Below are 17,327 nucleotides of genomic sequence, written 5' to 3' on the forward strand. Positions count from 1 at the left end.
TTAAACAGTGTTTATATATAAAAATATATATAAATCTGTTTTGCATTAAATGAATTATAATTTTTTTATATCATAGCTCTCAAGTGTTGAACACTTCTGTTGTTGAGGAAGTACTTTTCTTAATGGATTTGCAACAATGTATCTAATAAGGATGTGAAGCTTCTTTTTAATCCCTTTTTCTGCATATTATGCATTGTGCTTGTGTACACTATAACCGGCTGTGCCTTCTTTTGCATAATGTCATGTAAATGATTTATATATTTTCTAGTATTAAGATAAAAAGTTGGAAGACAAAACTAGTATTGAACAGCCCTATGGTAGTATTTCAGTATTTTCTCCAAGGATAGGCCATATGATGCAGTGTATTCATGTAACTTTGTATTAAGTGCTTTCAAATTGTATAAAAATAGCCTTATAATTTTTCTTTGCTGAAGTGAAAAACGTAATCAATGTCACAGTCAGGAGATGCATTTAGGGCTAACAAAGCCACCTTTACTCATTTATGCCCAAGTTCTTCTGTGGAGTTGCAAGAGGGAGGGACTGGGCTGTGTATGTTCACGAGACATTTCCAGCATTTGAGAATATTTCTGTAGAAAAGGAGACGTTGCTCGGAATTTTTTTGGTGTATTACTTCTTACGAACTGTCAACATTACAGCTGGAAAGGCTGCAGGTATCTCTGTCCTCCGAGGGAATGAGGATCATTCCCGACAGAGAATTTCCAGGTGCTTTGTTCAGTCGTGCCAAGTGCCTTCTACTATTTCCCTGGAAAGATTGTTCTAGCTACTAAAGCTCAGAAGGTCGCATTTCCCCTTCCCCCAAAGCTGGACAAGTTACAGGACTGTAAGTTAATGCCTGGTGCTTGTACAGAGGCATACTAATCACGTGGGATGTTTATGTATAAACATCTGAATTCTGGATTAAAACCCAGCACTGTGTTACTATATACTTGCAACTTGAATTTACTGGGTATGTCCTCTACCTTGAGGTGATGATGGCTTAGTCATCTAACTGTCAGGTTAGGATTAGGCTAGACTCCCTGGCACCGCAGATTCTAATCTTGGCAGGGCTGATGCAAATCCTCAGTTTTCTGAGGTGGCTAAATTGGCTTGAATGCAGCTTTACCCTGTAGGTTTTTCAAATGAGACCTTCAAAAACCAAACCAAAATCAGAATCCTGTTGTCTACAGGTCATTAGAGGTTCTACTTTGCTTTCTGGCCAAGTGGCTGGTCAAAAGTCTGTTCTTCTTGAAATTTATGCAGTGGGTTGTCTGCTGATTTTCTGTTTGGATGAATTTCGGTGACGATGTGTGTAGTTAATTGTAAAGTGCTTTTGGATCTTTCAACCTGAAAGGTGCTAAATAAACATTTTATTAATGCAGTTCTGATGTTGAAAAGCCATTTTTGGGGCAGCGGTAGTCTGACAAAAGACAGCAAGAATTTTCGTCAGGCTCCTGGGTTGCACAACCAAAAACGACACTCAGTTTCACTCACAGTAATTAACGGGCTAAAAACCTGCCATATCTGTATGAAGTACCAGTGCTGATAAACAGAGTAATTAGGTGCAAGACATAAAGAAAAAGAATGAAACTCACGGGAAGTCATTTGCTCGATTCAGCGTTTTAAGAGCTCCAAGAGGTACCGCCCCATGGAGCCAAAACCGGAAGATGAAGCTATGCAAAACTGACGAGAGAAGGGAAATATTACACGAAGCAAAATGAGAACAAGTTGGAAAAAAAGGCAGCGTGTAGCTGACGGGATTGACCAGTCTGGTGGAGATAAATGACAAGGGCCCGCAGATCAAACATTTATCTTTCCATGGATTCCTCCCAGGTGCACGGAGTATTTTTCAGTGACTAAGTTACAGACAGGCGATTCTTCACACTCCAGAGCCAACTCTCATCTCATTTTTACATAAGCATGAATGCCGCAGTAGAGCCTTGCCTTGTACACGCCAGAATAGCTCACGGGAGAATAAGGCACAGAGATGAAGTGATCCTCACTATCAGTTTAAGAAGTAAGGACAGATACTCAGGAAAATTTGGACTTTGACTTAATAAGAAGTATTGAATACCACACTGCAAAAAAACAGATGAACATGTGAGAACATGTGACAAGAGACGAGATTCTTAAAAGAAAAAGCATCCAGATTCTCATGATTTTGTTTCTTCCAGATTTTAAGGCAGATTTTTTCTTTTCGAAAGGCTCAACACCACCTTACATGCACACACCAACACACACACCCTTCCCCTCCCACCCCCTTACCCCTGAGTGACTTTTTAACATAGTAGAAAATAGCAGTTCTTGGAGAGAAAAAAATAATTAATCTGCTTCAACAGAGAGAGAACCCAGTAAAACTTAAGGGAAGACATCTGGAAACTGGATCTGTCCTATCTTTGAGAGAATAAAAATGGCAATAGAACACATCTCCTGTTGCTGGTTGATTTTTCAATTAAAAAAAGGTTGTCAAAATGAAATCTGCCTTCCAAATTGGTCAATTATGTGGAACAAAAATTCTTCCTACTGGGGAGAAAATGAAATATTTATACAAATAAAGTTCAGCCTCTCAAGTCTAATGCTTACCTAAACCACTAGATTATTATGCCTTATGCTTTGAAGAAAATATTCTATTAGTGATTTTCTACCGAATTTTATTAACAGGTATCTTTTGAACTGTGGAGAAAAATCAAATAAATGTTTGTAAAATAAATACCGTGAAAGTGTCACTATTTCTGTGGCATGGAGAGCTCCAAGCCAACAATGCTGGGATACAAAACTGGAGTTACTCCCTCTTCAGTATTCTTGGTAGTAATGGCGATTTGACCATACTTAGGGGATTTTTTTGGATAGATTTACACTTCATTCATACTTCAGCAATACACAAAGTTAAGTTTCCAATATTATATAGGTTGGGTGCATGATCAGGCTATTTTTGGCTTACCAAGTTTGGTGTTTGGTTTTTTTTCCTTGTTTGTTTGTGTTTTTTTGTGGTTTGGCTTGGTTTGTTTTTTTTTCAGAAAAGCAAGTATCCACCAGTAGGGCCACAGCTACTGCGTAGCTTTGCCAAGAGATTGCACACATCTTCTGCCCTGGCACAGGTAAGTGGCTTCAGTTCTAAGGAAAACTTTCAAAGTGAGGAAAACAGTGATGGGTGATAACTAACTACAGAAAAAGAAAGATCTGACAGGTCCATTACGTCAACAAAGAACAATTTGTTTTGTCTGAATAAAGCTAGCCTCATCAGACAGACACTCGCCCATCTGGAAATACCTACCAAAGAAGTAATGAACTACCAACAAGATGACAGTTCAAAGGGGTGACGGTCCTTTAAAACAGACTATAGCATCTAATTTTAACAGAACAAGTCTTTAAGAGGCTGTGTGATCTTGTGTGCCTACAGGGAGCATCTGCAGAAGCCGTCATGAATGAATTTAGAAAAGGCACAGGAAGTACAGGTAGTCTCCTACGTAAGGGCATTGCTGTTCCCTTCTGATCTTGAGCCCGTCTCTATATCCCGTACGATAAACACACACAGGTCACTCAGATTTAACAACCCCTCAGAGAACTACAACTTCTGAAATCCCTTTCAGCCCCGAACTGTAACTGGTCTTACCAATTAATACACAAGTGCTCTGCCTACACAGATGGAGTACAAACCTATTTCTTGAGGGCAAAGAGACTGACAGCATTAGTGAAGAGGAATATAAATGAAAAAAGGAGAAGGAATCTCAGGCAAGCTCTCTGGAGCCATCAGCATCATGGCCTGCCTTGGGGTGGAGTGCGGGGGCAAGACTTGTAGAAAAGAATCCTAGAGGGGAAGACTCCAGGATACATTGTGGTGTTTTTTTCTTGAAAGATTCCCATCAGTTTGTGTTCACTCTGCAAGAAGCATGAACAGATAAATGTAACCTTAATTGTTCCTAACATGGCTCCAGGCCAGCTGCCACCTCCTGCAAATAAGGAAAAGGACATTGAAGAGGCCGGGGGAGGGGGGGGGGTGGGGGGGTGGGAATTCTTTGAAAAACCAAGTTCAGGGTGTGAAAGCTGAGGAGCAGGCAGTGCTGCCGCTGCCATGCGGAGCCTGGAGGGAGATGCTCCGCAAGGGCGTGTTGGACAGGGAAGAACATTCTCCCCCGTTTGCAATCTGCAGCGATGGCATTTCCATCAGAAAGAAGATCCCACCGTAGCAAATGAAAGAACTTCATAGCTCTCTGGGGAAAAATGTGTTTCAAGGTATGGCACCTGAGCTGAACAAGACTCGTATTTTGTTAGGAGGACCATAAACGCAATCTGCTCAGGCAGGCCTGCTTCTTAAGTGATTCTGGAGGACGCAGCCAGGATAATAAATTAAGCAGTTCTTCACAACAGTAAGTATGTGCATATGTGTGCATTCGCGGTTTAAGTTGGCTCAAAAATTACAGAATTTAAATGAGTTAAGGGATTTTAGAAAACGTGAAAATAATGGAAAATTGTACAGTATGTATTTTTTCCACTGACATCAATCTTTTTCTTTCAGTTAACGAGAGAGGCACACTACAGCCCAGTGAAAAATCAAACACAAAAGATTAAAAAAAATCCAGAATAGCTAAACTCTAATCCCAGATCTGACAACACGAATTTCCACTGCAGCCTAGAACAAGAGCGTGATTTCTCTGCAACTAAACTCCACAGATGACAAGGCTGGGTGGTGTGAATTACGAACCCACATTATCTACTTGGCTTTTGCACTTCTCACAATTATTCCACCTGTACAGCCAGAGCCCACTGTACAATGTGTACAATTAGCTAAACACCCGCACAGCGCTACCTTTGTGTTTTATCATCTGTACTTGTAATCCTGTCAAATCTCTTAAATAAGTCCAACAGGATGTTGGTGCGATACATGAATGTTGCTGATCCACATACAGGTCAAACAGTAGCATTAAATCACTTTGCAATTAAAAAACATAAAAATCTGTAAAAAGTAAACGTTTAAGCTCCTCCCCAAATTTAAGAAATTTCATAGAAACGTTGCATTTCTTCCAAAGTCAAACTTTACTAAGGGGAAAAAAATGAATTGAAACATGCCAACAAAGTGCACGAATTATTTCAACTCTGCCCGTTAAGGGACCAGAAAAAAAAGATCAAATGTCTTCACGTGAGCACGTGTTGTCATGGAAAAGGTAAATTCTAATTTTTCTTCAGCGTCACTATAGGCTACAGCCGTACGTTTCCATGCCCTCATTTGTCTGGATTTCTTTCAAGTCTGACCTCAATTCCAGGTATTTCCTGGGTTTATAATACGTAGCTTGGGGATATTTACAACAAACCTTTCACGTGTTTTGTCCTCAATAACTGAATGCATTCTTAACCTTAATTCCATCTTAACATTGCAAAAGAGAAACGATGTACCTTTATTAAATAAACTGAAAAACTCAGGCGCAAACAAGAAGCAAGCAGCCCAAAGAACGCTACCTTGCAGTTTTTCAAATGATTTGCAAATACAGAGTATGTTGATTCTTTAATAATTGTTTATTTTAACTTTTATTGCCCAATTCAGGGGTACACTCTGCCTACTCAATGCTGTGGTAAAGCAGCACAAGAATAACACAGCTGTGTTGAGATGCACGTTCCGCTAGAGCATTGCAGAGCAGCTGGTTTGCCCCTTCAGTCCCCCGCCCTGCCCTGTAAATCCCCGTCCTCCGCCCGCCCTCTCTCCCCTTCCACCTTCACCTGCGTGTGCACGCAGCCTCATCGCCACCTGCCTCTTCCTCCTCGTCAAGCCCACCTTAGTCCTACGCGCACCTATACACACACCTCGGCATTCCTACCCCGGGGTAGATGGGATACACCGGGTACCTTCGAAAAATAATTACTTAATCGGCAACAACTCGCAGGCCATTTCTCATTAACTGATCACTCTCATCTTCAAGCAAAGGTTGTCATACCAAATCTTGAAAGTCATCCAGTTTTAGTGACTATCTGCTTGGTTTTCATCACGGTTGAGGTCTTCTCCCAAAAAGGCCAACAGTCCCTACAGCTCTCGAGGACAGTGAAACCCACTCCGTAGTGCCTGATGCTGTCAGACAGGAGGCAGAACACTGAATTAATTGCACAAAAAGAATGTCAGAGAAAGGCCCAGTGACTTCAGACTCGCTGACTACTGCCCCAAACAGGCCGCTCGCTGCCACAGAACTGTCTCTGCTGATGCTGAAATTTCAATTACAGACAATTAAAACAGAACAAAAAAACCGCCAAAAAATAAAACTCAAAAAAACTGGCTTGACCACAGATACCAAGTTTCTTAAGAAATACATTCTTTAAAGCTACCTTCTAATGAAGCAAACCAATTCACTTGCAAGTCCTTAGAAAAATCTCTTTATAAACAGAGTGTTTTAATTTTATGGAAGATCTTTTAGTCTGTAACAAAAAAGCCGAATTCCTACTTAAAATGGAAACCTCCTTTTGTTAGCTGCAGCTGATCCCTTCTAAATTTGTTAATGTACTTCATTTTACCAGTTAAACCTTTAACTCCTTTACCCATTAGTGTCATGTTATTACTTGTTCTTTTATGACCTATAAAATATTACTGTTCTAAAAAAGCTAAATCCCACATTTATCCACAGTGAACACTTACGCTATATCTTCACTATTTCTGTAAAAAAAGGAGATGTTTTTCTGATACTTTTTCCTTCAACACCATCACATCTACAACGTTTTCCTACAAAGTTAATCAGTATAAAATCTAGATCAGATCCATAGCAACTATAAAAAAATATATAACAACTATTTCAGGACAAAGGCTTTTCGTCAGTGCCAAATTTGCCTCTGACACACACACACACACAACGCTCCCACTGGTACCAGTGGGAGAGCCACACGTGTATCTGAGACACGTTCCTAGACCTAGGCAAGACTTCTGATACCGCAGGACATGCAGGACTTGCTTGCTAACAATTAGACTATGGACCATGTTTACAATAAGATCCTGAACGGCCTCAGTCGCGGATGAGTCACGTTACTTTTCACTGCCACTACTTCTGCGTTGTTATCAATTAATAAGCGGCCAAAGTTAAAACTGATGACTCCCACAACACACGGATCCAGCTAAACGCTTCCAACAACGCCCCAAGAACCATAAGTTCACTTATTGTATTTTTAACAACACAGGGCCTTTGTTGTTATAAATTTCAAAACAAAACCAAAGAATTCCACATAATATTTATACTTTCAAAAGTACAATATTAATACAGGTCGGTCAGTTAGAAATGACAGCAGTTTGTTAGGTCTACAAGATTTAACATAAAACCGGTTTACAAATGCTGAAAAGCAGTAGTGGTCCAATAGTCACCATTACACATGAATTTCTCTCTCCAGAAAATTAAAAAAAAAAAAAAAAATCCCAATTCAAATTTACCAGTATCAATGAAATATTAATAAAACACCCCCAAACATGCCACAATCACTATTCACAAATAAAGTTAAAATGAAATATACAAAAATTCACTTAATACTGTTAAATAACAATAAACTACAAGATTTCCTGAACAGAAATGGTAGGACCCCTGAACGTTTTACAGTGAATGTCAGGAAAAATTAAGTTACCTATGACTATTTTCATGATATACCAGCCAAAGATTTACATGACCATTTCAAAATATACCAATAAAGATTTACAGTCTCTTTAAGATGCACTAAACAAATAGATTCATAAAGGTGAACACAAATGCTTAAAAATACTGTAACCATCACCAAGGGTGTACTTATGATACTCACTGAGATGCATAAGCATAGTAGTAACATGTTTACTATCTCTGGTAAACAGATAACATCTAAGTTCTGAAAAACTCTCTAAGTTCCCCATGTAAAAGCTCTGTAGCATAGCGAGTTCTTATCAAGTACAAACTTGCATCTTCCCAGTTGATTTCAAGTGAATAATGCACAAATGGGAGAGCAACAAGGCGGGAAAAGTGTGACATTATTCCCATGTTCTTGTAATTAGTTGCCCCGTTCCTCTGTAATGAAAAGATTCTAAATTTCAAAAGTAAGCCAGGGTCCAACGTATATGAATCACCTTTTTACTATTTGTATTTCTAAGTTAAAAACAAGGTAAAAAAGTCATTGCTTCTGCAGGCCCCATATGCACAACAATGTGCAAATATCTTATGCTGGAGTAAGCCTGACAAAATTTATCATCCAGTCTCCATGCTCTAATTTATCAATAACTAACATAGGATCTGAGAGCAAACAACAGTTACTGTTCACTTGTTTGAATCAACTTTCACACCATGTGCTTTTCAAAAACATAATATGCATTATAATTTTTCAACTATTTCAACACATACTTCCAATGTCAAATAACGAATTAAGTGCCATGAACTTAGAGCATTAAAGATGGTTCACCTATAGCCAAGCAAAGCTATGTTTACATTCCAGGAAACACTGCAGTTTAAGAAATACAAAATAACCCCGCAGCAGTAGAACATTTTATGAAGAGAAACAGATGCATTCACGTATTATAAAGCCATTGCAACTTCTTCAGGCATGGAACTGTTGTGTTAACTATACAGACAGTAGTTATTTAGCAGCAATGATTCCGCAATAAATAATGCACTGTGTTTCTCAGTCCTGCACAAAAATTGCAGCTACAGTTACATCAACAGCTGTAACCTACTGGCTCTAGTGGCAGAGGAGACCTTAAAACCAACTGTACAAAAAATTGTCACACTGTGACAACAAATATAAAAACATAATCTGCAGGTTGGAAATAAAAAGACTCCACTGTGAAGAGGACAGTGTAGACAAACTGCGATTCCAAGTCCACCAACAGAGAGCACTGCCTTCAGATCCGAGTCCTTGATCGATAGGATAGGCTTGGGCTTGACTCTGCATCGCCCACTTTAAAAAAGCATGCTCTGCCTTCTGTTCTTCCCATGTCCTACAACAGAACATGGACCGTGGTAAGAAACCAAAGCATTCGCACAACAGAGTATTCAGTTATTATCCACATCTTCTGTCTTTCAAGAGAATATCCTTTGTGCTTAAACCAGTATGAGGATCTGTCTTTTAACTGCACTTGTTGCACTTTTTTTTATTCTTAACCTTTGCCACCATTCACCCACACAGCAATGGTTTGTAACTCCAAGACACATTAACAGCCATATTAATTAACTCATACTAACAGCCCCTCTGCCCATCCCTAGTAAAACTCACCTCCTTCTGTGCATTTAGCTTATATGTCTCTACAGGAATCTGAGCCAATCGTTCTTGCTATTTGTTTGAGTATAATCAGATAGACCAATTTAACAAAGTATTTTTCAGTTCCGAGTGTCTGGTGCAGCATTCTGTTTGCAGATATGAGAAAATATTAAGCTTTCCGTACCTGTCTCTGGGTAAGTGGAATTTCGAAAGCCAGGGTCTTTTTGCAACTGAATCTCTTTTAGACTGAATATTGAAACACCTGGAACGTAACAAAGAAATTAATTCATATCCAAACAAAACTATGCTTTATTGAACAAAGTTCTATTCTTAATTATGCAGTTCAGAGTAAAAAAAATGCTTCCTCTTCCCAAATACTTAAGTCAATATACACCAGACCTCTTTAATAGATTAGACTTGAGAGTTTTTCCTTAAGCAATGTACTTAGTTTCAATGTACTATCTTAACAACACTGCTACTTCACTACTCCTCTTACTTTCAGGCAAAGTGTGTATTCTTGTTCCAAGACTTCTGAAATATGCATGTTTCATGGCCTCTTCTGCTGAAATTCTCTTCTTCGATTCATACTATTAACACAGAAGGATACAAGTCTGTTGGTTTTCATTAAAAAACTCTTTGCATCAAGTGATTTAATCAAAGGGAGAAATAGAGTTCTACTTGCTCAATATTTCCCGCCAACTCACTAGGACAAATTGGTTGTCATTACTTTTATTTCACACATAAAAATCCAACATATGTTACCTAAATCAGTATCATCAATACATAACAAGACTACTAAAATAGTCAAAATAACTGCTGTAAATGGATGCAAGTCAAAAATATAATTAATCTTTATTTATAGATGTCACAACGATTAGATGACAGACTTCTGTCTACGTTATATTCTAATATTAAATTGTAATGAAGTGCTATTACACGAGATCACAAAAGTTTCCTAATTCGATGGACTACGCTGCAGTGCTTTGCATAAAATGGACCTTTAGACAACATGGTCTTCAGTGTGCTCAAATGTCCCCTGCTTGCCATATGTGGACATTTGGACAAAGACGCGGATGTTTAAAAAGTTGTATACAAACAAGAAAAAAGTGCAAACAAGGACTGCAAGTACTGTGCTGACACAATGTGTAAATAGATGAAAACCTGATGTAGAACTGAAATCACAGGGTGCAAAGCGGAGTAACTGCACTACACCTCATGTACTAAGAACTGCACTAAGAACTTATAACAACGTGAAGTTACAGTGCTTCTTCATCTACTCAAAAACTTCCATCTTGCTTCCCCTCTTCTTGCTTCTGGCTCATTTTTAACACAGATTAAAAGATTAAATCCACGTACCACTTCACCTTTCGAATGCAGTTTGCAAGACCAAAGAGTAGTATTACACCTTCGTAACTGCTTCTCTAGCAGTAAGCCAAGTTCGTCATTACAGAAACTTAGTATTTGTATTTAAAAGTTCTTTTTTAATACTGTACTTCACAAGAGATTTAATTTTTTCAGGGAATTGCTAACACAGAATCAATTCTGCTTCTATAACAAGTACTAAGAGAATAAATCACTTCTGGCAAAAGTAAAAAAAAATAAACACCAGGTTTTAAATTCTTACAGTACGTATGCTTCCCAAAATTGTCATTCTTCCCAAATCTGTCGTCTTCTACAGACTCAGCTGCCTATTTCCACTTTGACATAGATCTAACAGATACTACAACTTCTAATACATTTTGTAAATAAGATGGTAAAACTCTAAACTTGCACTTTTATAAAGCAAAGCCACAAAACATATCTTACCTGAAGGAACTTCACTATCAACTCGATTCCTTCCGTGTCTAGTCTAAAAATAAAAACATTTTAAAAAGTTAAAACAGTTAATGAACTATATTTACAAAAGCAAAACTGCAAAGGAATTGACTTCATTAAATGATATCAAACCTGAAAATTGAATTTAAACATGGAAATGCTTTCACCTGAACAAGTCTTCTGCATGTTAATGTGATACATATGACTACCAACATCTCACAAGACTACTTGAAAAAGCTGGAGACAAATCCCGAGCTTTGGATTGTGATTTAGTAAGTTGATCTAGATTATTTATTGTAGCCAAAAAGCCTTTTTTTTTTTTTTTTTAAAGTCTAACACTGCTGATTTACTAGATATTTTTCTTCAGAGTTGATAAAAAAAATGTGGTAGCCTTTTTTATAACGCTTATTTATAATAACTCCGCAGACCCTTCAAATTCCTCATAATGGTTTTAGAAGGATTTCAAGAGACTGCTCAAGGAAACTCTGGCATTTTAACAACAGGCCTATTATATAACAGAAGAGAAGTTGGGTTATTTAGGAAGTGCTGTGTGAATACTCCTACTACGCAGGCATTATTAATTGGACTTTATAGTTCTATAGGCCATTATGGAGTTGTGGCACCTTGGATGATATTAGACAAAGTAATCACTAGCAGCAGGGTGATGCTTTGCATTACTGTCTGCCCACAATAACACAACTGATACGTAGTTTTCCAGCACTCAGTAGCAGACCGTTCTTGGAAACACGGTCACATTTACAAATATACAAAGCCACAGGGATGCATATTTTCTATTAATAAAACACAAAGTACCTTGGCGCGTGGTTGATGAGGGGTTGTGGTTTATACTTAGGAAAGTTGTAGTTTCTAAATTCGTCACTGGAAGAAATGCCTGGCCATGTTTCTTGACATGGGGTTCCTGCATTTAAAAACAGCAACAAATTCAACTTAAAAAAACATAAAGAAACAACTCTGACATAAACAGGTATTTAATCCTGTAATTTAAACGGGAAAGAAAAAAAAAAAATTGGTCAGTAAGTCTATGTACTAACTCATCTGTGCACTCAGCCCAATCATTTTTGATCAAGAATACACTCATTCACCTTAATTACAACGTGATATATAATACCATTGCTCATAGATAAAGATCTACAGTTCTCGTCGAGAAGGTGTTTAGAAGAATAAACGTATAGCATTAACATTACTGCTGAAAGTATCCATTTACCCAGAAGTCTGAAAATTAAGTGCAGTTCATCTTCAACAGTCGAACCAGGAAAAAGAGGCCTTCCTGATGCCATTTCAAAAAATATGCATCCGACACCCCTTTATAAAAGCAGAGAAAAAGATAAATCAGAAACAATGCAACAATTTAAGCTTTCAGCTCCTAAAGACCTCTATGATTTCTCTTCAATAAAAACAAATTATTAAATTAGTTGTTAGCCACATGCTGCTATGAAAAAGATTGTTTTGAAAGATATGTAGCAACAAAAGAACTGTCAAAGACTAAACAAAACCTATGTGGTAGCTACATTATATCCTCTTCCTTCAGATGTCAAGTTTATCCATTGTATTGAAGTTCATAGTAAAATACCACGTTATCATGTCATTAAGAGAACACCTATTGTTTTTTTTCCCTCCCTAACACAGTGGGCCTAATGTCTGCATACTCTAAGCAATAAAAAGGTACTCTGCATTTTCAGAGAGAAGTAATAGCATCTTCCCTGCCTGCCAATCTTTTCTCTAAAAATCTAACTCAGTTGTAGCCTTCAAAAATTCAAAGGATTAGTATTTGAATGCTACTACATAATAAGAAAGAGTTGACATTTTTTTTTAACTTGACTGAAAACAAAAATTTAAGTTAGACAAAGCTATACAAACCACATGTCAATCTGAGTTGAATACTCTGAAGATCCAAGGAGAACATCAGGTGGTCTGTACCACAACGTGACAACTTCATTGGAATAGGTCTTTGTAGGAACAGACTTCGCTCTAGCCAATCCTTGATAAAAAGGGAAATAGAGAGTCAAGTGCAGCTTGCTGAAATCTTTTTTTTGCATGGAATTGCCAAGAATTTTTAAGAGCTAAATCAGCCTTATTATACTTGCTAAATACCTTCCCAATTATTCCTTCATTATAAAGCTCTAATAAATACATTTCTACAACTTGTGATTTGCCTTTTAGTATTTAGAGCAATCTCATGATCTGCATTTTTAAGCGTAGAAGGCAAGTAAACAGATCAAAACCTGGAGTAATCCTATAAATTTTAATTAGAACAACTACACGTTACATCAATATGACACCTCCTCCCTATGCAAACCCTTCTGCACTATTTCCATCTGAGAATTACGTTGCAAGAGGCAGAAGGCAACAAATGAATAATGAAATGGTGGAAACAGACCAAATCAGTGTTGGCTCAGCAGGGATTTTCCACCCTAACATTGTCAGTTTGTAGTAACATCTTCAATATAATTCAGGTCTATCTCATTGCAATCTTTTGAGCAACCTTAATTCACACACAAGGGGAAAGACCAGTGGTAGCACAACTTTCAAAGGACTTTCCTGACATAGAAGATAACAGGAAACTGTGAATGCCTCACTCAACTGGAAATCCCAAAGGAACTTGGTGTTATCAGTGATGTGAGTAACACCTGACAGTTTAGCACATGGACACACCCTTTCTCTCTCCCGTCATGGTTACTCTGCTGTGGAGTGACTGTGGAGTGTTAGGAAAAGCAACTTGGGCTCCACCTTAAGGGTTTGACTAAGTGTCAATTTCAAAGGAAGTTGTAAGACTACTTTCAAACCACAACTCAAGTGACAGTATTACCTATACAGCTATTACTTTGATTACAAATATCCTGTAAAAGGCTGACTTTGATTTTCCGTCCGAGAACGCACAAATTCACTACAGACCCGATGTTTTCATCTTTCCTTTGTAAGGAAAGATACCTCTCTTTTGCTGAGTGAAGAAAATATTTGTTAAAAGAGTAAAGTCAGGTCATACCAAAGTCTGCAAGCTTTAGTTCTCCTTTTTCATTAATTAGCAGATTTTGTGGCTTCAGATCTCGATGTAACACCTTTCTCCTGTGACAGTATGCCAAACCACGAAGAATCTGGTATAAAAATAGCTACAAAAGAGAACATTTATATAAATTAGACTAAAAATGTTAATCTACAGATTACATGACTAAATCAGCCCATTTGGGCACTACAGAGTTAAGTTTGTATTGTAAGTAGGACAAAAATACTCTGAAAAAGTAAGTTACTTTTCCATATGAACACATTCTGAACATCTTTATTATTGTTTACAGATTTAAAATCCCTTTACGCTAATGCACTGCTTTAACACGACATTTTACAACAAAGATTTCAAGAGCAATTTGTCCTGCTTAACTGAAGATAATCACAGGGCTGCTTATTTTTAAGCAAGCATTTACCAACTCTCTTCCCCACACTGAAGTCTTTAGAGGTAACTGTCTCTGACTATACTCAAGTTTCCTTCTGCCGCAGAATCCCTTCTGAAAACGTAGCTCACCATCCTTTTTATCCAATTGTGCTAAACTATGTAAATAATGTTTTGGCAGGCTACTGGAAAAATACACTTGGGATTCACAAGCCCACAAAACATGGAGAAATGAGTATTACTAAAATAGCCCAACAGTCTCTGGTATTTATATTCATCCCCTCACCTTGACACACACAGGTTTATTTTAGTCCTTTGGAACAGCGAGCCAAGCAAGCAACTTCAGTCATGCATATTAATGCTGCACATATATAGACACAGAAGTAGTAAGGGATGAAGAAAGGTTTAGCAGAGGGCAGCCAAGCAAGTTTACTATATCGCTGCATTAAGAACCACTATTTTGCAGTTTCTGTATGCATAAAGGGTCTGATCTTAAACATGGTACTTATGAGTAGCCACTGCTGGCATTTACCAACAACAGTCCTCAGCCAGCACAGATGATCAAATATATAATGAAAAAATACAGAGCGTTACAGAAAACAACGTTTACCAATGTGACAAACTCAGCATGCAATAGGACTTTTGAAGAGAAATACCAGAATGTTTTTATATGGCCATTTGCTAATACATCAGTACCAGGTGACGCACCAAATTCTTTTTCCTAAACTAGACAAATACACAGCAGGTGTAGATTACATCCATCTGTTCTCAGCCTGCTTATGTGGGATTTATTCGTTCTAGAAAAAAAAGGAATTTGGATCGATATTTTTCTTTCTTTTCTTTTTCAAAGAGCAGAATGAGAAGCAACAAGTTTTGTTCCATCTACTCATGCCCATACTGTTGCAGTTGTCAGTCCCAAGCAGTATTAACAGGACTGCTGTGGAAATTGATAGCCACCTTCAGTAAGCACTGGGACTGCAAAGATTAGTCAAGAAGGCAAAACAGATTATTCTACAGAAATTGTGGATCTTCACTGTAGTTGGCATGCATTCTTTTGGAATTGAACAGGATGATATGTATTAGCTCAAAATTTTGTTTGAAACAGTAATACCTGCAGAGATCACACACATCTTTATATTAGACATCTTCATTTTGTTAAAACTCAAAACCCTACAATTAGCTGAGGAATATGAGGGGAACGATGACAGGGAGGTCTCTCAAATGTTAATAATGACCCAAACGCTCCCAGTTATTGTAAGGTAAGCACTTGCAGCTACTACAGTTAAGCATCTGTTCTGGTTTCCCAGTGCCAAAGGTAGTGACCGTATAAATCTGCTCTTAGGGCATAGCTTAAACCATAGATAAACAAGGAAGAACAGTTCCTCTGCTTAGTTCATATTACCACAACCAGATTCTGCTTGTTCTCTAACTGCACTCATTACAGGAGTCAGCTTTCCACTTACAGCTTTATTTTTTCTAAGCTTAAAGCACTCCTTATTAACTTGTAGTTAATTGAAAACACAAGCGTAATTATGTTTTTTGTTGTCTCTCTGAACTAGATACAAATTAAAGAACTTCCCTTTGCAGACTCTCAAAGGAAGCAGAAGAGTAGGTTAAGGGATGATATCTCTCTCTAGAGATACTTACTGCAATGTGACAACAGAATAGAAGAAAAAAGCTATCCAAACAGCAGCTGATTATCTAGACTGAATCCCATATGCAATTCAACTAAGAACAGATTTTTCAACATGCAACTAAGCCAAAACCAAGGATGACAACTCTACTGCAATGCACACAAACCCCATCGCTTCACAGTATTTAGTACATTGCATTGTCAACCACATTTGTGCCATGTGCTCCTGTACATGAATAAGGCTGCAACACAGCAGGGTTATACTGGTAACACATCCTCCTTGGATAGCTTCACTCATTTCAAGATAGTATTGTCCTCTGTTTGGAATCTTGTTTATAAAGCTGTAAGTATTAATGAATATAAGTTATTCCAGTTTTCCAAATAAAAATCTGTTTGTTACAAGAGAGGTAACACTTGAACCTGAGTTAGTTTCAGTAGGCTGGATTGCCAAACTGAGTTGCTTGACCTGGCCAGAATCATAGTTAAAAGCAACAGACAATTAAACCTTAAAGAAAACTATTTCTATTTTATTACTAATGGAAAGATGAACATTGCTCATTCTTAAATACGTACTATTAATTTCTTACCTGTGTGGTAGACAATGGCATTCAAACCCACATTCACAATTACAGTCACATTTTCCTCAGTGTGCACATATACATTTTATTTGAGGACATACCAAACTACAGACTTAATAAATAAGCATAAAATAATGGAAGGACAAGAAGAAGTCAAGAGAGTTATAAATGGGTTTTTTTAGGAAGTTTTGGATTTTAAATATATAACTTCTAAGAGAATAAAAGTTATGTAATCTCCTGGTTTCAGTGCTTTAAACTGAGTCATCCAAACCAACAAGAAAGACTCCATCTGATGTCAAATGTAGTCAAGCCGGGCCCAAAGGTCAAAAAGAAAGTTAAGTTTCCTGATTTTATTTAACTTTTTAAAAAAACCCTAAACCATAGGGCTTCTGGTGACTAAATTCTCTGAAATTCTTAGAACAGAGAAAGCTGGAAGACAGTCACTGTCACTGAAAACACTCACCTTTACGTTGTGCATACTCATGATGTTTCCACAGTCATCCATGTACTGCTTCAGATCCTTGTCCTGTCAAAACACCATCATCATTGTTCAGTAAAATTGTGGACAACAGATTGCGTGAATATTATTTACTGTTAGAACTGAAATAATTCATCAGAAAACTGAGTTTTCTGCAAAAGATGTTCAATGATAAAAAACCCAAAAGCCTGAACATGCAGAAAACTCTGGCTTTCCAGAGGACAAACACTCATATTTTCCAGCAAG

General features: G+C 37.7%; 1 protein-coding gene across 2 annotated transcripts in view; it reads right to left on the reverse strand.

The window, feature by feature from the left end:
- Window positions 1-7,365: 7,365 nt before the first annotated feature.
- The window catches only part of CDK17 (cyclin dependent kinase 17), a 92,376-nt gene continuing 82,414 nt past the window's right edge, over window positions 7,366-17,327 (reverse strand). For both annotated transcript variants that reach the window (XM_086610928.1, XM_086610927.1), the window contains 9 exons: window positions 17,067-17,129; window positions 13,994-14,117; window positions 12,868-12,988; window positions 12,215-12,312; window positions 11,803-11,908; window positions 10,981-11,023; window positions 9,671-9,761; window positions 9,359-9,436; window positions 7,366-8,914 (listed from right to left, as the gene is read on the reverse strand). In XM_086610928.1, the coding sequence (XP_086467054.1) occupies window positions 8,877-8,914; window positions 9,359-9,436; window positions 9,671-9,761; window positions 10,981-11,023; window positions 11,803-11,908; window positions 12,215-12,312; window positions 12,868-12,988; window positions 13,994-14,117; window positions 17,067-17,129 (762 nt within the window). In that variant the 3' untranslated portion in view covers window positions 7,366-8,876. The remainder of the gene's footprint in view (window positions 8,915-9,358; window positions 9,437-9,670; window positions 9,762-10,980; window positions 11,024-11,802; window positions 11,909-12,214; window positions 12,313-12,867; window positions 12,989-13,993; window positions 14,118-17,066; window positions 17,130-17,327) is intronic.

Source organism: Tauraco erythrolophus, chromosome 4 (genome assembly GCF_009769465.1).
Source record: "Tauraco erythrolophus isolate bTauEry1 chromosome 4, bTauEry1.pri, whole genome shotgun sequence".
NCBI lineage: Eukaryota > Metazoa > Chordata > Aves > Musophagiformes > Musophagidae > Tauraco > Tauraco erythrolophus.